Genomic DNA, 22844 nt, shown 5'->3' with positions numbered 1-22844 from the left:
CTTGCACCCAAGCCCCATCGAGTCATGAGGCAGCCGCGCCCCATCGACTGATCGCTAGGCGCTCACGAGCAGGCCACACGCATCGCAGCCATGCCAGGCCACGCTGCGCGCAGCCCGCATAGCACGACGCTACTGCTTTGCTCGCTGGGCGAGGCAGCGCGCGCTGTGGCGCAGCTCGCTTGCTGCCCACACGCGACTGCTCGCCTGGCACACGCCATGCCCTCCGCCCATCGCCCATTGAGTCGCACACGCCCATCTCCCTTGCTTCGCGCGCGCGCCTCTTGCTCGTTGCTCGTTGCATTCGTACCGCATGCCCGCACTATACAACACCCCTTAAGGCTAACACGTAGCTTCCTTTGCTTTATGCGTGCAACATTTATGAGCGTTTTCATAAAAATTTAAAATTTTTAATTTAAAATTAACGACAAGTTAATAAATCATACTAATTTCATAATTTTAGGGCGAAAAATCGAAAATTTATTAATTAATTAATTTCCTATTAACATGGATTCAAATCTAGGTCATAAAAATTTAAAATTTAACTAAATTAACAATTTTTATGGTGGATTTTAATCATGGATACCTAATTAAATTATTAATTAATTATGAAAAACAAATCAATTTTAAATTATTCGAATTTCAACAACTTAATCATAATTACAAATTAGGTTGTATAATTAACAAGTCTAGGCATTCATAATTGTTAAACATATACTGTAGGTCAATCAAAAACTCAAGATTTATCAACACGAATCGCAAATATTCAATTTAACATCTTAAATTTACAAACTTTTACGTTCGAATTTGGGAATTCTGGGTTCGGCCGAAAAATACTATTTTTGTCAAAATTTTAGAATGCCTTTTACATGCGAAATTGACACAAAAATCACTCGATTTGGTTGAGTAACAAATATTCTGCCGAAAAACTGCGTACATATAATTAAATAAACGCAATTTGCAATTAATTACGAAAACTAATCACCCCTTTAATTACTTGCAAATTTGTAAAATTTAACCATGTTCATGCAATATAGATTATGAAAATAATAAGAGGCTCGTGATACCACTGTTAGGTTAAGATACATATGACAAAACATAAATCATGCGGAAAACCTTAATGCTAGGAAACATATTATTTACACATGATCATTTAGCATAATTCAGATGCATACACTTTGTAGCGAGCCCTCCCTAGCTGCGCCCGAACCGAACAAGAACAAGTCTTTAGGACTCCAAGTGTCGTCCCTCCGTAGATATTCCACAGCACGTCCGGATCCGCCTTAAGATTGACCAACTAGAATCGCCCTTAAGGTACTATATATTTTCGGCTAATAGGGCAAGAATATTGCTGATTTTTCTACTTAAAAATCTTAGGTTTTTATTGTTTGAATACTTGAAATTATGTCTCATAAATTGTGACCCTAGGCACCTATTTATAGAGTTATGGAAAAGGACTTGGAATCCTGTTAGGATACTAATTTATTTAATTATAATCCTACTAGGACTCTAATTAAATAAACTAAATCTTTTATGATTAGATTTAATCATATGACGAATCCCGGTAACCTTAGGATTCGAGTAACACACTTCGAGTGATACGCTAGCACCGCACGCAAGCCTTACGGCCCACGCTCAGCGCCAGCCCACTCGTCGCAGCCCATGTCGCAGCTCCGCGCGCGCTAAGGCCATTGCTGGGCCTGGCCTTGCGCTGGGACTGGCGTGGCTTGGCAGCGTGTGTTTGGGCGCTTGGCTTGCTGGGCGTAGGCCTGGCTTCGTGCTGGGCCTTCGTCTAGCAAGTCTCGTCCGATGCTAATTCGTACGACGCGCTTCCAATTAAATTCCCGATTCCGGAATTCATTTCCGATACGAACAATATTTAATATTTTCGATTCCGGAATTAATTTCCGTTTCGAACAAATATTTAATATTTCCGTTTCCGGAATTATTTTCCGATTCCGATAATATTTCCGATTCTGACAATATTTCCGTTTCCGGTAATATTTCCAATTCCGGCAATATTTCCATTTCCGATAATATTTTCCGATACGTACCATGTTTCCGTTTCCGGCAACATCTACGACTTGGATAATATTTATATTTCCGATACGATCCATATTTCTGTTTCCGGCAATATCATCGTTTCCGGAGTATTCATTTCTTGCCTTTGACTATTTGTGTGACCCTAGGGGTTCAGTCAAGAGTAAGCTGTGGATTAATATCATTAATTCCACTTGAACTGAAGCGGCCTCTAGCTAGGCATTCAGCTCACTTGATCTCACTGAATTATTAACTTGTTAATTAATACTGAACCGCATTTATTAGACTTTAATATTATATGCATACTTGGACCAAGGGCATTATTTCCTTCACATGGTGTGCGCCCAGTACAGAGTCTACGGACTCAATTTTTATTTAGGTTTTCTTATTTTGTAGTTTAAGTGTCAAGGCACAGCTTCTGACCTTCTATCTTTGGTGTTCATGTTTTTATTTAAGTGTCAAGTTTTCTTATTTCTGAGTATCAAGTATCGAACCAGGGAACACAATCCAATAGTCTGAGACGAACGTCGAGTCCAATAGTCTGGGAACGTAGAGCATGATATCTTTAGGTTTTGGTTGCTTTCTTCTCTCTGGTTGGTTTAGAGTGCTACTGTATTTTTTTCTACTAATGATGAAATAATTTAACCATCTTTGAGGAATTAGAGAAAATCACAGATTAAAACATTTTTGTATGGATAGGGATAGATGTGCAAGTAGGAGTACACATTACCCTGTACACCTGGCAGAGTGTTGAATGGGGGTAACATCTTTCTTTTTCTCCATTTTTGTCATTCGAAACTGTATGTGCTTGGAAATTCAATCTCAGATTCCTTCTGTTGGCTTCCCTGGGTACCTTACTGTAAGTTGTCTAGTCTAGTCTGCTAAAAAAATTATATTCAAGTTTCTAGATTATTTTTTTAATAGCTTTTATAGTTTTACAGATTGTTTCTTATTAGTTGTTTGTGTTAATTTATGTGCAAAATTACTTTTAAAATTTCTGTTGACCTAGTACGGTACAATAAGTGTATATTAGTGAAAGTTTAACATACGTGACTATACTATACAATATGTTTTCATTTCCAATGGTTGGTGTGTAGAAAATAGAAATGGATCGAAGTTGGATTTCAACAAAAAATCCGAGTGACCTAGAATATCAAGCAGGTTTAAGGGAATTCATTAAGTTTGCTGTTAAGAATGGTGGAGGCCGCTCCAAGCTACGTTGTCCTTGTATCATGTGCCATAATTTCTTGCATAAGAGACCCGGAGAAATTCTTAATCATTTATCTAAATGGGAATTTGATAAAACATATACATGTTGGATTTGGCACGGCAAATGCAGGGACGAAACAACGGTCGGTAACTCTGAGGCTAATGTTTGTGAAGGTCATAATACGAATGAGGGAGATAGCTTAGAGGAAATGCTTCATCAAGTTGAGGAATCTTTTGATGAAGACCCTTTCACATTTAAGAGCTTGCTAAATAACTCCGAAAAGCCTTTCTATGAAGGTTGCACTAAGTATACAAGGTTGTCTGCTATAATAAGGTTGTATAATGTGAAGGCAAGCCAGGGTTTGACTGATATAGACTTTAATTTGATACTGGAAGTGTTCAAAGATATGCTTCTACATGATAATGTCCTTCCAAGTCGTACATATAAGGCAAAAAAGACATTAAGCCTTATGGGTTTACCTTATGAGAAAATTCATGCTTGCCCTAACGATTGCATGTTGTATAGAAATCAAAATGAGTCATTAGAGAGTTTCTCGGTTTGTAATGCCTCGAGGTACAAGAAAGAGGAAGGACGAGTCCCTGCTAAGATATTATGGTATTTTCCAATAATACCGAGGTTTAAAAGGCTATTTACTAATGCGGAAGATGCCGTGAAGTTGACATGGCATTTTGACAGTCGAGAAGTCGGCTCACCACAATGGAGGTTTATTGATGGGAAATTCCCCGAGTTTTCCAAAGAAAAGCGTAATCTACGCCTTGCTTTGTCTATTGATGGGTTCAATCCATTTGGCTCCTTGAGTAGCACTTATAGTACTTGGTCTTTTGTTTTGATTACCTACAACTTATCTCCCACACTTTGCATGAAAATAAGGTATATGATGTTATCATTGCTAATTTCTGGTCCAAGACAGCCTGGTAATGACATCGACGTGTATTTGGCTCCTCTGATCGACGATTTGAAGATGCTTTGGGAAACAGGTGTAGAAGTGTTTGATGCATATCGAAATGAGAAATTAAATTTGAAAGCAATGTTGTTCTGCACTATTCAAGATTTTCCGGCATATGGTAATTTTTCTGGGTATACAGTGAAAGGGAAAGCAGCATGCCCCTTATGTATGGAGCAATTTCCGGGACATTGGTTGAACGGATCAGGGAAGCATGTGTTTGATAGTCATCGTGTATTTCTGCCATGTGATCATCACTATCGTTACATGAAAAAGGCCTTCAATGGGAAACAAGAATTTGGAGAGTGTCAAAAGATCATGTCTGGTGTAGAGGTGTTTGAGAAGATAAAAGATATCCAGATCACATTTGGGAAGAAACATCGAAATTTTCTTTCTAAGAAAGGGTTTAAGAAATGTTCAAAATTGTGGAGCTTGCCATATTGGAGATTTCTTTTGGTGAGACATTCTCTTGATGTGATGCATAGCTCATAGTATTGGTCAGATGCCTTGGCTTTTGGAATACCAGAATGCCTTAGATCTGGTTTAGGGACTTCCCGCACCGAGAGTGTCCAGGCTATCATAAACGATCTTTAGAGAAAATGGAGAAGGGCAGGATGCGGATTCAACTGAGCACCTCAGCGGCGGGATTGAATACTCGGATCGAATCAGAGTTCACGCCGCCCGCCCTGAACAAATAGGAGGCGTGGGCCACAGGTCGCACATAAGCCGCCGGGTCGCACGACAGAAGAACACCCCAATAATTACATATCCGATTTGACCTATGGACGAACTTCTCTACGCCTCGATCAATACAATATGAGAAGAATGTGTGTGATAATCTAATTGGTACATTATTGAACATCCCTGGGAAGACTAAAGATGGCCCGAAATCTAGAGCTGACTTAGAGACACTTGGGATCAGACAAGAACTCCATGTTGTTGAGAAGGAGAGTGGTCGAAAACTCCTGCTGCGTATACACTGTCTAGGAAAGAGAAAATCGAGTTATGTGAGAGCTTGGCAGGAGATAAAGTGCCACAGGGGTATTCTTTTAACATTCGTAGCCTTGTAAACATGGAAACCTTGAAGCTTGTGGGCCTTAAGTCTCATGATTGTCATGTCCTAATGCAACAATTGTTACCCGTGGCTATTCGTTCAATTCTGCCTAAAAATGTTCGACATGCCATTATCAGACTTTGTTTCTTTTTTAATGCAATCACTAGAGGAAAAATCCTTATAGGTTGCTCATCAAAGGTTGCCCTTATCAAACAAGTGCAACCTTTAAGAAAAAAAAATATTTAAAAAAAATAATAATTAAAGTATGAAAATTTTCCTCCAATACAAGCGCAACCTTTATGGTGAGGACTAAAAAAAACGACACTGCTCTTTACCACTCTTTCCCCAAAAAACAACGAGCAACCTCCAATACTCTCTCCACTTCTCAGTCTCCACTGCGCATTACTCCGGTGACAGGGCGACGTGATTCACTACCATGGAACACCATAAATCTATGCAAGAAAACTCAATCAAAAAAAACAACCAAAATAGACTACCCACCATAGTTGCTGCCTATCAAGCTGTTGCTTTCACATCAATTGGTTCTTGAGTTCTTCACTCGGATTTCATCGGAATTGATAGGTTAGTTGCTCTACGGATTTAATTTTCTACAGTTTATGAAGTAATTTGTCAGAATTGAGAGGGGGGGGGGCGTGTTTGTGTTTCAATGGAGTTGTTGGTGGCGTTGAGAGTATATGTGCGGAAGTGGTCAATGTTGTGGGGGCGGACGATCGGCTTCTCATCTGATCCCAAATCAGCTTCTCCGGATCTTAGTGAGAAAATTGCATACTGGGGATTATTGAATTGCATAGAATTGGTTTAGTTTTCTGGGTAATTGCAAAAGCCTAATTCTTAACCATAATTGGTTTAGTTTTTTGGGTAATTGCAAAATTTCATACCGGAGATTATAATCATTCCACTTTGTTGATTGTGTACTTCCTGGAAGTGTGACAAACTGCCAATTGTTCTCAGTTTTTGTTTATCTTTCTGTTTTGTTGTTTAGATGACATTCAATTATGAGAAAATTCTATAACTGATTGCACTATATAAATAATTAGAATTTTAATTTGGTGTAATTGTTTTAGATTGATTGCTTAAAGAGGATGGAAACTAATAATTTGCTGAATCGCAGATAAAGAAGGGCGCTCCTACTATCGTTGAAGTTGAAGTTTGGCAGAAGCTCCTGTTCCTGACCAAGTGAAGAATTCAGAGGTATGTGAAGAACTCTGCATTTTTTGATGTAAATTGAGTTGTAAGTGTATATTTACTTATTGATGCGTGAGAAAACAATTGATTTTTACAAAAGAACATTGGCCTTTAAGTGGAGATGGAAATATTTTTAATCTGCCATTTCATGTGTTGTAGACTGTTAATTCACGAAATTAGCTGTTATGATTTATTACTGAGACCATTAAGAGTTAAGCCTGTTGATGCAATTGAATTCACATATAAGATAAGATTACACTCAGTTTTTTTTAGTGATTTAGCACTTCTTTGTTTCTATACTAAATAACAAGTTCCGTCCATCCACCATTTGGTTTCCTTTACAAAGCAGATCAGCCGTCCTAAGTTGCTATTTCCTCGCCAGTTTCTTAGTCATATCAAGAGATCAATACAACCCTGCTGGCTGCTGTTAGTTCTGCCAGAACGTGTACTATTCTGCTGCTGTAAATTAGCTACCGTGTAAAGGAAGCATAACTATAGTGTACCAGAAATCCACGAAAATCAGTTTGAACGTGTGTGACCGCCCATTCTTCCTATATTCTGCACATCTAAGATTTCATGGTGCAAATACTACAGCAACTAAACATACATTGTTATGTAAAGTACTTTGAGCTCTTCCAAACAGCCTTTGTAGTGTGTAATTCGCCTGAATTTTACTTATGTAAAGTATTTTGAGCTCTTCCAAACTATCAAAAATGTCCGGAACTAACAATGATATTTTCTGACCTACTTAGAAACAAATTAGGGTGAAGAGAATCAGCCCTCAACAAGAGAAAAATCTTATGCACTCCATTTTTTTCTTCGAGGCTAGGAAAGAAAGTAAACATTCATACTCATACAAGAACAATCCTCTCTCACATATAATTCCAAATTTCTTTTGAGTTTGCTTTTTCCCTTTTGATAATTGGGAAACCAGAGTATGCATACTGTCAGCCTTGGTTGTTTTTTTTCTTGCAGAAGATAAACTTAACAACTTCTCAGTTCTCATTATGCTTGGATGGTTTTGCAGGTTGCTAACATTGCAAAAGATGATATAGAGGCTCAATTTGCATTGTCCATAGATCCATCATTGGAGATTGGAGGTGCAGTGATTTTTCTTCTTTATCTCGTATTCTAACGTTCATTCCCTAGTAGGTATAAGAGTTGGAGGTCATATGAGATAGTTATCTTTGTGATTTTCTGTTATGAGTGATTGGTGCTACATGATGCCCTCTTGACATCTTTAACTGTGTCTCTTTCATAAAAGGAAAGAAAAATAAATGAATGTTTGGGTAGGTCAACAACAGTTGTTCTAGATTTTGTGGAACTAGTATTTACTCCTGAAACTTTCTTCCATACATTAATTTTTTTTGCATTTTTTAGCACCTATCGAGCATGCCTGAGGTTAATGTACTCTGTATTACTTCATAAGTATTTGGTATTGTAATTAAGTTACTACGGGGATAAGGTTGGACAAAGGAGATTTTTAGGCATTGGTTGTAAAGTTGATGTTTAATGTAACGTTGAGGACAGTATAATTTTATCCATATCTGGAGCTTCTCTTCAAATCACTCAGCAACGTCATCACTCTGTTCAGTTGTCCTTACATTAAAATTTCTGGAATATAATAGGATTTAAATGATAGTTGGCTTCAACAGGGTTAGACTATTTTATTGTCAGTTGAGCTGCCAAATTATAAGAATGATTTGATGTATGCCTGATTCCGAGCTTCAGTTTTGTTCCTGTAATGTACAACTACATTCTTGTAGTATGTTCATTGAAGGGGTTGAATGGTGGATTGAGTTGGTTGTGTGAAGAGACTACTGTCTTCTTGTTGAAGGGTGGATTCAGATAGCTCAACTTACAATAAATAGTCTAATCTAAATCCAACTTACGCTATTAAACCTGTAATTTCTTTTTCTTTGTAGATCACTGACTTGATGATCAACATTATAAAGCACGTCCTGGCACCAAACATGTAAAGCTGAGTGTTCGGGAGAAGGAACATATGCTACAGAAGTACCAATTGGAGGATCACTAGGTAATATATCTATTCTTTCTCCTCTTTACATTACGACTTGCACTACCATCTTGGTGGCTTGAACTTGCAATGACATTTCCATATATATAAATGAGGGAGGTTGAATAAGTCTGTTTAGGTAATCATACATTTTGGTATTTACATCTGGGATTCTGGTTATTATCAGCCAGTTATTGTGCTAGTTTTTGGTACGTTTTGATTTCCTTTTCGGAATTATTCTCATACTCATAAAGTCATAATACACTCAGTCATAAAACAGTAGTCATCGTCAATTCTGAATAGAGGTGGGTATGGGGGACTAGTTGTATTCACGAAAAGTTCCTGATTTTTGTGAATTTGTCGATATGTGTTGGATATCGTGATTTCCATTGTGCATTATGATATAAATGTGACCGGGGCAGAGAATGTAAGTGTGACGGGTTCATCAAAACTTGTTCTATTTTTATTCCAGATTGCATAGGCTCGTGATTCATGAACAATTTTATCTGGTAGAATTTTGTTCACACATACTTCCTGGTGCAGAGGTTTCTCTCAGTATAGCTGCTAAAATGTTATTTTGTTTTATAGACTCTACTACATTTTTCAATTTTGATCAATTTAATTTGTTCAAATTTTTGAATTGGGATTGGATTTTGGATTCAGGTTCAGGTTATTCCTGGTACGGACTCGGAGATGATTGAGTACTTTCTTGATACTGAGGCTCAGGAGATTGAGTATGAAATTGCTAGGTTGAGGCCAAGGTAAGTTCTTTTCTCCATCTGAGTTTCCATTTTTCTCCCTTTTGTTTGAATTCTTAATTTTATTTGCACATGCTTGGAAGTTTCAGAAGCTTGCCAAACCTTTCCTAAGGATCTTTTGGTTAATATGTTAGCTCGCTCCTTAGGTTTGTGATTTTGCATATTTGTTCTCTTATCCATGGAAGAAACTGATATTTGTTCGCTCCTTAGGAATTATTTCAATGGAAGAAACTGATTTACCTGAATAAATGATCATTCTGTTAAAACCTCGAGTGAGAACGTAATGTCCTGTGTCCTTGTTTCGGCACAATATGTCAGATTAAAGCCTTTACTTTGTGAAACTGGTTTTGCTATTTTTTTTCATCATTTATTTTAGTGAATAAGAAAATTGTGGTTGTTGATTGTTTAGGCTGATCCCAATGGAGATGTTCGTGGGAGAATGATCAATGCTGGCATTATTCAAAGAGTTCTATGATTTGGAAGCAGAGTATGAACTAGCATTCAAGTTTTGAACTAGATTTGATGTAGACAATTATGGAGCTGGATTTGTACTTATACCTTCTCAAGATTACTTTTTATGCTATGATATTATTCAAAGGGTTTGATTATTTAATTGCGTATGGAAGTGAATTGTTTTGTGTGATTTTGTGAATTGTTGATTTCAGTGATTTTAGCCTTGAATTAAAGACAATAATACTTGTTCTTGCGTGTAATTTTGGGGTTTTATCATGGCCATTTGAAAAAACTCAACCTGTTGTTGTGTGTAACTTTCTTTTCTGTACTGTAATTTTAGTTATTAAATAAGATTTGTGCTTTGGTAATAATTCAAGCAGAGTTCTAAAATTCAGGAGATTATTATCTTAGCTCTGCCTTTGTTTGGATAGTGAACTGATTTGTCCCTTTCCCATATGATTGATAGTAGGTGTTGTTCAAGAGGCATAATTCTCTTGATCAAGGGATATCTGGGAAGTTTTCCCTGTCAAATTTTTATATGTATTGACGATTTGACTGTGATGTAAGAAAGGTTCATGATGATCTTTCTGCTATTACAGATTTATGCACTTTCAAAGACTATTTTCTCCCTCCCTGTGTTTGTGCATGAAATGGCTGTTTATTTATGTTTCAGGATGTGATGGTATTTGCTGTAACAAACTATCTGTCAAACTTGCTTATATAACTTTTTTTCCCTATGTTTTACATTTTATTTTAGATCGTTCAATCGAATCTAAGCCTCCAGTTAAGAAGCAAAAACGTCAGAAAGACGAAGGTGATACTTTTATCTACTATTAAATAAAGACTTAATTTTTCCGGCAATTTCTTGTACTGGTCAATGTTAATTGCTTGCACACGAAGATGAATGATCTCTGTCTTATTGTCTATTGTATTTACATATTTTTTTTTTTTTGTTTATAAAATCAATTAGATACAGAAAAATCAAAGCCAAAAGCAAAGCAAAAAAAGGGAGAGGCTACTGGTAATTTCTTTCTTATACCCCAGGCTTTGCGAAGTTCCTTGGTACTGGAGAAACTACGCTAAGTAGGTCAGATGCTGTCAAGAGGATTTGGTATTATATAAAGCAGAATCAGCTCCAGGTATTATGTTGCTTGTCAATTCTTAGCAATGAATTTCGCTATGTTCCTTCATTTTCTCCTTTCCTTTCTCTCTTTTTCACCCCTTTTGGGAGGGGATTATTGGTGGTAGCCATAAATATGTGTATGTATAACTTGAAGATTTTTTCTTGCACATTGGTTACTAGCTAGATCTAATTGTTATACCGTCACTGTTATTGGCTTTGCCTAAATCTAAGGATAAGTTAGCATATTCCTTGAGAAGATGAGTATATTTGTATGAGAGGCCAAATTTTTTATTCGAAGGAAAGAAAAAAGTAGAAGGGACTAGGAAGAGGGAGATAAGATGTTATCCTTACATGTCATATTTTGACTAAAACAGGAGTTTTCGCTCCCAACTCTCAACTAATGAACCAAAATAAGAATTCTTAACCCTATACATGTTTATAATACTTAGTATTAGGTTGCCAATCCTCATTCTCATCTACTTTGGTCAATTTATGCACATTTAAGGCTCGTTTGATAGTTATATGTCTTATTTTCACTAAAATAGGTGTTTTCGCTCCCAACTCTCAACTAATGAACCAAAATAGGAACTCTAGACGTTTTTCATGTTTAATTCACTTAGTATTAGGTTGCCAATCCTCATTCTCATCTACCTTGGTAAATTTATGCACATTTAAGGCTCGTTTTGGTCATTATAGGTCATATGTACCTATATCGAGCCAAATGAGCCTTAGATGTGCATAAAGAACTTGAAATGAATCTTAGTAACCTCCAACTAAGCATATCAAACATAAAAAAGGTTTATAAAGTGTCCTTAGGTTCATTTGTTGATATTTGGGATCGAAAATGTCATTTTGGGAAAATATGACCTATATCGTCCCAAATGAGCCTTAGATGTGCATAAAGAACTTGAAATGAATCTTAGTAACCTCTAACTAAGCATATCAAACATAAAAAAGATTTAGAAAGTGTCCTTAGGTTCATTTGTTGATATTTGGGATCGAAAATGCCATTTTGGGCCAAAAAAAATGGCCTATATCGACCCAAATGAACCATGGGCGTGCATAACGAACTTGAAATGAGTTTCATAAACATATAACTAATCATATGAATCATGAAAAAGGTTTAGAATGTGGAAATAAGTTCGTTTGTTGGTAGTTGGTATCGAAAATGCCATTTTTGGCCATAAATGACCTATATCGACCCAAATGACCCATAGGCGTGCATAACGAACTTGAAATGAGTCTTATAATCATATAAATAATCATATCAATCATGAAAAACGTTTAGAATATGGAAATAGGTTCGTATGTTGGTATTTGGAATGGAAAATGCCATTTATGGCCATAAATGACCTATATTGACCCAAATGACCCATAGGCGTGCCTAACGAACTAGAAATGAGTCTTATAAACATATAACTAATCATGTAAATCATGAAAAAGGTTTAGAATGTGAATATAAGTTCGTTTGTTGATAGTTGGGATCGAAAATGCCATTTTTGGCCAAAAATGACCTATATCGACCCAAATGAGCCATAGGCGTGCATAACGGACTTGAAGTGAGTCTTATAATCATATAACTAATCATATGAATCATGAAAAACATTTAGAATATGGAAATAGGTTCGTATGTTGGTATTTGGGATCAAAAAATGCCATTTGTGGCCATAAATGACCTATATTGACCCAAATGACCCATAGGCGTGCCTAACGAACTTGAAATAAGTCTTATAAACATATAACTAATCATATAAATCATGAAAAAGGTTTAGAATTTTGAGTATAAGTTTGTTTGTTGGTAGTTGGGATCGAAAATGCCATTTTTGGTCACAAATGACCTATATCGACCCAAATGAACCATATGCGTGCATAACGAACTTGAAATGAGTCTTATACTCATATAACTAATCATCTAAATCATGAAAAAGGTTTAGAATGTGGATATAAGTTCGTTTGTTGGTAGTTGGTATCGAAAAATGACATTTTTGGCCATATTGACCCAAATGACCCTTAGGCTTGCATAACGAACTTGAAATGAGTTTCATAAACATATAACTAATCATATGAATCATGAAAAAGGGTTAGAATGTGGAAATAGGTTCGTTTATTGGTAGTTGGGATCGAAAATGCCATTTTTGGCCATAAATGACCTATATCGACCCAAATGACCCATAAGCGTGCATAACGAACTTGAAATGAGTCTTATAAACATATAACTAATCATATGAATCATGAAAAAGATTTAGAAAGTGTACTTAGGTTCATTTGTTGATATTTGGGGTCGAAAATGCCATTTTAGGCCAAATATGTTCTATATCGAGCTAAGTGAGCCTTAGATGTGCATAAAGAACTTGAAATGAATCTTAGTACACTCAGAAAGTTGTTTTCGCGACCAATATAATATCTGTTTTCGCATATGAAACTTAATTTAATTTATTGGTTTGCATGTACGTTGTTCTTTTAAAGGTTTTCACAACTCCAAGGGAGGGGCCCTTTACCAAAGAGGAGTTGAATGAAGTTCGAGACAAGTGGGCTACTTACTTAAACGATTGTGAACTACCCTCAGTGTAATAAGTAGAGCAGACTTGTAGTTATCCGTGACTCTTACATTATTTTGTTATTTATCGATTTAATTAATTACATTTGAATTAATTCGGTAATATTATTGGAAATTTGAAATTTATATCATTTTTGAGGAATGTCAAGATGATGTTTGATGAAACAGTATTCTATAAATTATAATGCAGAATTTTATATTGCAAAATATAAGGAATTATATTGCAGTTTTTTTTTTTTTTTTTTTTGAAAAAAAAAAAAAAAACTCAAAAGTTGCCCTTGTTTGCGACAAGAGCAACTTATGTGAAGCTTATAAGTTGCCCTTGTTTCAAACAAGAGCAACTTATGTGAATCTTAGATGTTGCCCTTGTATGCAACATGGGCAACTTATAAGTTTCACATAAGTTTCCCTTGTTGCAAACAAGGGCAACTTATAAGATTATAAGTTGCCCTTGTTAAGGCTACTTTTGATAATTTCACAAAAGTGACCCCCCCATATGTTGCCCTTATAATTGGCAACTTATAAGCCTATTTTAAGGGCAACTTATGATGTTTTTTCCTGTAGTGAATTTATAGTAAAGTCATTGATCCTAAAGATTTGAAATCTTTGGAGGAAGATATTATTATAATTTTATGCCAATTCTTGCAATTCAGTTTCAGGAGGCCTATTGATTAGTTGGGCCGCTTGGTCTCTCCATCTAGCAAAATAGGTCGTGAAACCTTCATTTTTCTTTTGGAAGAGGACTTCCAACTCGCGCATGGTGACTTGAAAATCCATGTTTGACGAGTATTGCTTGACGAAGACATTGACAAAGTCCTCCCAAGTGGGGAAGAGCTTAGGGTCCTGGTGGTAGTACCATTTGAGTGGCACAGGTTCCAAGGACAAAGGAAAGGCAGACACATACATGGACTTGTCCACACCTTTCAAGTTCATGGCATTCACAAAGGTCAAGAGATAATCGCGGGGATTGTCTGTGGCTTTGAACTTTGGTAAGTCAGATGAACTGAACTTTTCCGGTAGTTTGCCGGGAAAAGGTTTAGGATCGAGGGAGAAATACTTGCTCCCCATGGTTTGCTGCAGAACCATTTTTGGATCTTCTTCTCGTTATCGAGGTCATTTTTGGCTTGCGCAGCTGCTAAGGATTCGTTTTCCATTTTCAATTGATTCATAAGTTGGGTCATTTGGACCATTTGGTCTCGTAATTCTTCCATGGACGTGTTTGAGGGTGCGAATCGAGGTTGGGGAAGCGGAGATCCTTGAAAGGGGGGAATGACGGATGGAGCTTGGAGTTACTAAACCTTGTGTTGGTGATGTAGCTTCGAGACGCACTAACCTTTGATTTTCAGATCGACGCTAAGGGGCAGAACCAACCCTATGCATAAGACAAGCTAAAGTTTAGGCCCAAAGTTAAGCATTACTTAGTCTAGACTTCTGACTCTTTTTACTGGTTTTCTATTCTCACTTTTGTTGGTACATTTTTTGTTCTTCTTTTGGTCATTCTTTGGATTTTCGAAACACTTGCCCGTGTGACATTCAAAGTTATTTTAATTAGCATGTTCGGTCTTGGTGTCGAGCATTGTCGTCATAGGAGGCCTAATGACGACACAAGGAGTTGTTTATTTTATAAGTCGTTCTTAGAATCGAGTGCCTTATTTCATACGTCCTTGTAGAAAATTTGTTACGAATTTTTTTGTTGCTACGTATACTTTGTGCGTGGATACCGAGGCTGTTGTGCCTGACCAAAAGGCCAGGCAGCAACTTCAGCGCCCAGCTCTGGGCGTTGAAAATGATTGGCGCCCAGCCAGGGGCGCTGAAAATACGTCCCTGGCTGGTCCTCGTATTCTGTTCGCGTATCCTTTTTTCGTATATACGACTTAATTTTGCGTGCTCGCCTAATAACGTCCTTTACGCGTTGTGCAGCGTTGTGGGATCCGTTACAGGCTGTCCTTGGCGTAGCTTATTTTTATGGCGATCGCCCGGGGCTACAGAACACGTATTTTGGTATAACTCTTTGGCCAATTGGTGTTTATGAATGTTTGGGCAGTTTTTAGGGTTGTTGGTTTTCTAGCATTATTTGTCACACACAATCACATAATTCGCTACACACAACTAACATTACAACATGAAGCAAAATAATATGTCACGTAGTTTATGATAGGCTTCTATGGGTAATATTTGCGCCGGCTTGGTACCGCTTCTATCGTCGATCCAACACATGCCCCGGTCGAGGTAGTGCATTCACGAGCGAATTTCGTCCCAAAAGGCCAATCACGATGTAAGCCAAGGGGGCATACACCAATGAGAGGGACCTAGTGGGCGAGCGATTGGGTTTGGTACGGGTGTACTACTAGCGAAAGTGCAGAGTGGACAACATTCGAAGCGTATGCACCCCCCGGATGGCGATGGGTATCCTTATTCCCAACTCCCGAGATGAAACATGCCAAGTGAGCCAAGATTCGTTATGCGGTTCTGTCCATTCACATTAATATGCTGATTTTCAGGTCGTCCCAACTTGATAGGGAAATAAACGCGGGGTAGGATCGTTTCAACCTTCGGCTATTTTGATTACCTACGAGCACGAGTATTTCATTAAAGTCCCCAGCGGAGTCGCCACTGTGAGGGGGTCGAAAAAGCACTAGGCTAATGCGTGACCTCGTCCCTCGTGGGCGTGACGTCGTCAGATCAAGTGTAATTGGATTTCCTGTGAGCTTACACCCAATCGACTAGTAATATAGGAGTCGCCATTCAGTTTTCAACGACAATGAGAAAAACTGACAAAACCCGGTTATCGTGACATAAAGGGAGTGCAATTATGTTCGACCACGACGGCCATAGGTTCCCTTGTGATCCCTGGTGTGGGGACCGCTCAACGTACACCCGCAGGGCAGAGATTGAGAGTTCGGGGGACTGTAACTACCGAGAGGAGTGCTCATCGATAATACTCCAGAGGCAGGTTATCCTTACTAGCTCAGCATAAATAATTGAAGGGACATGCGTTAAACTATTAAACTATTCTGAATTGATTTTAGCAATATGCAACACATAACACTAAATCGATCGTGATTATCTTATTTAGATTGATTTAAGGTACCTAGCATGATAATTCAATTATCCAAGGTATTTTCTTATTAGGCATGATAGATCAATCAAGTTAATAGTTTGACAATTTTATAAAAGGGTGATGAAAGCGATTAAATCATATGAGGGACACATTACAACGCACCCTTGAGAGGTGCGTTGTGGTTCTCAGAAAACTAACTACTTGACTTTGCTATTTCTCCTTTTATTTAACGAATCTCGGGTTTCTAAGCAATGTTCCAGTATTTAGGCTTAATTCATCAAGCTACAAGGGGCAGGCCGCGTTCTGTTCGACTTTTGGGTCGATTGCGACAGAACGCTGGATCAATTTCGCAGCGTGAGGCTTAGGCTTAAGGCTAGAGTCAATACTCAGGTTATGGAATTGTGTGTGTTCTTTTCACGTCGGTTTTAGGCTGTATTTATAGGAAAAGGGTGTGTGGAAAGATAGATTTTAAGATACGAATCCAAAAAGAATTCGGAAATAAAACGGCCCCAGGCGTTTTCAGGGCCTAGGGCGCCCAGATCCAAGCGTTGAAAATGGGATATGGGCCGAGTTCTTTGTCATATTTGGACTCTTAGAACACGAAGCCTTTGAGATTTATCTGAGTCTTTTAGTGCGTATTAATTTTATGACGGAATGCGTCTGGGCCCGTTACGAACTCTTATTTTTGAATTATACCAGGAATGCAAATTCTATCTCTTTTAGGATTTATGTTGGAGTGCAACACCTAATTCTGACAGGTTTCTATCTTTTATGACTTTGCCACTTTTAACAACTACCTTTTACGGCAGTTACTATTCTTAGCAGGTTTCTATAAATAGCAGTTTTGACTGAAATGAAAGGGTGATTGAGATTCGTTATTTTATAGGAGATGCGTTGCCAAATGGAGATTTATGTTCTCATCATCGAACCTTCCCTTTCGGGAATGGGGACAAAAGTAGGTGTCTACAACTACAATCAGCCAATTTCATCGTAGAAGGCGGTATTTTATACAAGAGGTCCCCTAGATATTATTGGACCACCCTAGAATGGGATTGCTACTTCTTTGTCAAGAAATGTCCTACCTGCCAAAAGTGTAAGAATCTAAAGCACATTCCCCCGTCCTTGCTAAATATTCTCAGTCATCACCATGGCCATTCTCAGCTTGGGGTATCGACGTCATCGGCAAAATCACTCCAACAGGCACCGGGAGTCATGAGTTCATACCGGTCGCCATCGACTATTTCAATAAATGGGTCGAAGCCAGGTTATTCAAAGTGTTGGGTTCCAAGCAAGTGGCCCAGTTCATACAAGAAAACATCATATGCAGATACGGAGTTCCCCACGAGTTCATTAGTGACCAGGGAACCCATTTTCAAGGAGAGTGTGAAGATCTATTCACCGAGTATAAAATTCAACATAACCGTTCTTCGCCTTACCGCCCGCAAATTCAACAAGAATGTCAAAACCATCATCATGAAAATGACAACCAATTACAAGGACTGGCCCCAAAAGCTGCACTTTGCATTGTGGAGGTATCGAACTTCAATCCGCACCTCAACAAGAGCAACCCCATTTTATTGGTTTATGGAATGGAAGCAGTACAACCTATCGAGCTGGAGATACCTTCTCTAAGGATAGTCCTCGAAAGCAAAATCCCAGAAGATGCATGGGTACAAGCAAGATATGATGAGCTAGCTCGATGAGCGTCCACTTCAAGACGCTCACCATGTACAAGTCTATGAGCGCCGAGTGGCCAAACATTTCAACAAGAGGGTCAGAACCCGAAACATCAAGAAAGGCGAGCTTATCCTGAAAGCCCTTCACAAAAGCATCATGGACCCAAGGGTAAAATTCAAACCCAACTGGGCAGGACCATACATTGTCAAGAAAATCCTCTCCGGGGGAGTAGTCGAATTAACAGATGTCGATGGGACTGAGTTACGTTCTTTGACGAACCTCGATCAGCTCAATAAGTTCTACGTCTAATTCCTAGATTCAAAATACAAAGTCAAGTTCAAAAAGTTCTGTAAGTTAGAACTACGTTCGGCCTGATTCCTTAACGGGACACGTAGGCAACCTCATTCCGAGGCCCGCCCACTTTAATACAAAAAAAATTCAAAATTTCCTGAATTAATGGCATCCTAAAAATCAAATAAAAAAATCAAACTTCAATTGTGCTTGTCTTTATTCCAAATGTGCAATTTCAAAGCAAAGCATGTTCAAGCGGAATTTAGCACAATAACTTTTAACTTGGCTCTAAAGCCTTCAAAGCTAATTCAAATACAAGGTTGGGATCAAGTGAAGCAAAGTTCAAAGCCTTTTCACTTCCACTAAACACAATTTCTAAACACATCTCCTAAACACACTCCAAAACACAATTCTTGCTAATTGAACTTCAAACACATTTAGCCTACAAAGATCTAGGGACGGGCGACTATGCTCTCGAGTCTTGGCACCTTGCGTACAATCCACCGGCTCTTCTCGGATTCAATCATCAATCTTCCCCTTGCCCAAGCGGTGGGAGAAGGAACTTGCTAGTCTTCCAAGACGGGAGGATGACGAACCTCCTTTGGACTCAAACAGGTCAAGCACCAGACGGGCCACACTCCCGTCACCTTCCTCATAATCAGTTGATGTAGGGCGTTTAGCTCTAGATCCTCAGACTCTTGCTGGATCGGAGAGAGAAATGTCCCTTTGGCTTGGGCCTTTCATCCATACAATATACCCCGCAGACAGAGTAACTGGCTCAGGTGGGGACTGAATATTCAAGAGTGGTTTGGCAACCCAATACCGCCTCCAACTTCAAGTCGATCAGCATTTAGCACAACAGGTTTCAGGTTCTCTTCTGCACAGTCCGGGATTTCCTGTTTCAAGTCGTATTATCTCATCACTCGAGCAGGCGAGTAGAAGACCAACATTGTGAGGCTCGGCACCCTCAAAGCAGTAGAGCCAAGTGCATATCTCATAGCGGTAATTCCTCACCAAGGAACTACCCACCTTATACAAGATTCAACCCCAAAGAGTGCGCAGTGCCACTCATCCAATGAAAGCCGGCCATACATCATGGGCTTCACGGTGAACCCTTTTCGGTTATAACTTTCCACGTTCTCCGGTGGTGCCACCAGCATGAGTCTCTCCATAAGCCAGACCTTGGGGAGTATACAAGAAAAGCAATTCAAAATACAACATTCAAAATACAAGTACAATTTCAAATATACAAGAAAGCTCCAGATACTTACTTGGAGTAATACCGGACTTCCCGACGGCAAAGAAGAGGGGTCCGACTTCAGCATATCAAGGCCCATCAATGTTTCGCCAATCACAAGCGGCATCGGGTCTCGGCTACTAGCAAATTTCTCCACACTCTCTATTAGGGAGGCATCGCCATTGCCAAACCCCTATTTCGAAAAGAGGAAGGGAGCAAAGATACAAAAACTCAAGGCCCTCAGGCGGAAAACCATGAGGACATCAAGCCCTGCAAAGTAAGTAGCAAGGAGGAACAAATCCACCCCTCTGTCATATACAACAGCACTCAAAAGTGGGGGCTTCAAGCCCAAATATCTTTCAATGCCCAAGAAAAAGTGTTCTTCAACACTAGGCAGGCATTGCTCTGTCATAATGGGTCACCCCAGTATAGCACTGACCTCTTTAAGGAGGGGACATACCTCATTATTCCCAAAGAGGAAGACATGATGATTGGGATCCCAAGCCTCAGAGCAGCAGAATGAAGTGCACGTCAAAATTTACAAACCGGAAGGAGGCGAGCACCCCAAGATGCATGCCATCAAGCTCCCTTTTCTCCATCTTGCCTAGCGAACCAAGCCAAGAGTTCAAGACATTTTCAAAAGACATGGCCATTTTCCTTCTTTTTTCGTGAGGAAACAGTATGAAAAGAAAAGCAGGGAAGGATTGATGCAAAGCATGATCCGGAAAGCTCTCTGTTAGGTTATGATACATATGAACAACATAAATCATGCGGAAAAACCTATACGCCAGGATTCATATTAATTGCACATAATCATATAATTAGTCTAGGATGCATACACTTTGTAGCGTGCCCTCCCTACCTGCGCCCGAACCGAACAAGAACAAGTCTTTAGGACTCCAATTGTTGTCCCTCTGTAGAAAGTCCACAGCACGTCCGGATCCGCCTCAAGATTGACCAACTAGAATCGCCCTTAAGGTACTTAAGATTTTCGGCTAATATGGGCAATATTGTGACTGAATTTTGCTCTCAAAATGTCACTCTGAATACTTAAAAACTCGTCCATAAATTGTGAACCTGGGCACATATTTATAGGGCTATGGAAAGGGATTTAGAATCCTATTAGGATACTAATTAGTTTAATTAGAATTTTATTAAATCTCTTTTAAACTAATTCTATCTATTAGGATTAGGAATAAATCATAGAACGAATTCCATTAGGTTTAGGATTCGTATTGAACACAAACGTTGCACGACCACGAGCATGCCACACAGCTCACGCAAGCCTTGTGGCCCACGCGAGCAGCGCAACTCGCAGCCCATGTGCGCGCGCCTTGGCCTGCTGGGCCTGGCCTTGCGCTAGGCCTGGCGTGGCCTTGGCTACATTGTGTTGGTGCGCGGGGTTGCTGGACGCGGGCCTGGCTTCGTGCTGGGCCTTCGTCTAGCAAGTCTCGTCCGATGCTAATTCGTACGACGCGCTTCCGATTAATTTCCGGATTCCGGAATTCATTTCCGATACGATCAATATTTAATATTTCCGATTCCGGAATTAATTTCCGTTTCGAACAAATATTTAATATTTCCGTTTCCGGAATTATTTTCCGATTCCAATAATATTTCCGATTCCGACAATATTTCCGTTTCCAGCAATATTTCCATTTCCGATAATATTTTCCGATACGTACCATGTTACCGTTTCCGGCAACATCTACGACTTGGATAATATTTATATTTCCGATACGATCCATATTTTCGTTTCCGACAATATCATCGTTTCCGGAATATTCATCCAATAACTGCTTTTATAGCCTCCTTTTACGGTGCGACGTTTAGCTAGTATCAAAGCGAACTAATTCTCAAACGAGCAGACATAATCGCTCATGTTCTGAGGAACGGTTTCTAATCACCATTAATGAGAACTACCTATGACATGACTTTAATCTCTTAAAGTGTTCTCATGGTCAATCCGATACAAGATCCAATAAGTATATATGCAAAAGATTCTAACATCCAGTCACTCTAGTTCAAGAAACAGAACTAAGTAATCTACTTGCAATCTAATCTTCATTAGTCATTGGTCGTCCACCTTTCAATGACCTGGATTAGGGATCTTTTGTGACTTCAATATTCAAGTTCACTTATGGGTGTTTCTTTGTCGAATCATCCATCTTGACATCCCATTTGAATAATTTGAATCACATGGACTTATCATTTAATTCTAAACCACAATTAAATGAATATGAAATAAATAAATTTCATCAATATGAAATGGTTAAACCAATTATTTTAAACATAGATCTAACAGATGTTCTAAAACAATACTTAGAAAATCAAAGCCATCCTCCAACATGCTTGATTCCCATGGTTGCTACATGTGCGTTGTGTTTCACTTGTGGCAACGGTTTAGTCAATGGATCCGCGACGTTGTCGTCAGTTCCAACCTTGCAAATCTGGATTTCCTTTCTTTCAAAGATCTCTCGAAGTATATGAAATCGCCGCCGTACGTGCTTGGACTTCTGGTGGCTCCTAGGCTCCTTTGCCTGGGCAATGGCTCCGCTATTGTCGCAATACAAAGCCATTGGTCCTTTAATGGAGGGCACAACACCAAGTTCTTCGATGAACTTCCGAATCCAAACAGCTTCCTTTGCTGCTTATGAGGCAGCAATGTACTCGGCTTCAGTTGTAGAATCCGCAACAGTGCTTTGCTTAGCACTTTTCCAGCTTACTGCTCCGCCGTTGAGGCAGAACACAAACCCAGACTGTGATCTGAAATCATCTCTGTCGGTTTGAAAGCTTGCGTCCGTATAGCCCTTAACAATCAACTCATCTGTACCACCATAAACCAGAAACTGATCCTTAGTCCTTTTCAGGTACTTTAGGATGTTCTTGGCAGCAGTCCAATGCACCTCACCTGGTTCTGACTGGTACCTGCTCGTTGCACTGAGTGCGAACGAAACATCCGGCCTTATACAAATCATAGCATACATGATGGCCTTGTACGAATACCGCATTCTTTTAGATGGTCATCAAACTCGTGGCTAAGATATTCACCTCCTCGATCCGATCTTAGAGCTTTGATTTTCTTGCCATGTTGATTATCTACTTCATTTTGAAATTCTCGGAATTTCTCAAACGATTCAGACTTATGCTTCATTAAGTAAATATAGCCATATATACTGAAGTCGTTCGTAAACGTTAT

The 22844-nt window shown here is 39.0% G+C and overlaps 1 protein-coding gene and 1 long non-coding RNA gene across 2 annotated transcripts; both read left to right on the top strand.

The window, feature by feature from the left end:
- The first annotated feature begins 3143 nt into the window (after positions 1–3143).
- Positions 3144–4703, top strand: LOC110777456 (uncharacterized). Its single transcript, XM_021982065.1, has one exon. It carries the CDS (start codon positions 3144–3146, stop codon positions 4701–4703), a length of 1560 nt encoding a protein of 519 aa, XP_021837757.1.
- Positions 4704–5559: 856 nt separating this feature from the next.
- Positions 5560–13510, top strand: LOC110786974 (uncharacterized). The gene is made up of 9 exons (XR_008918700.1): positions 5560–5847; positions 6398–6477; positions 7499–7571; positions 8397–8509; positions 9152–9249; positions 9656–9733; positions 10457–10513; positions 10670–10838; positions 13289–13510. It is a non-coding gene; the product is annotated as an uncharacterized lncRNA (long non-coding RNA).
- The last annotated feature ends 9334 nt before the right edge of the window (positions 13511–22844 follow it).

This window comes from Spinacia oleracea, chromosome 4, assembly GCF_020520425.1.
Source record: "Spinacia oleracea cultivar Varoflay chromosome 4, BTI_SOV_V1, whole genome shotgun sequence".
Taxonomy (NCBI): domain Eukaryota; kingdom Viridiplantae; phylum Streptophyta; class Magnoliopsida; order Caryophyllales; family Amaranthaceae; genus Spinacia; species Spinacia oleracea.
This window is presented reverse-complemented; position numbering and strand designations above follow the sequence as displayed.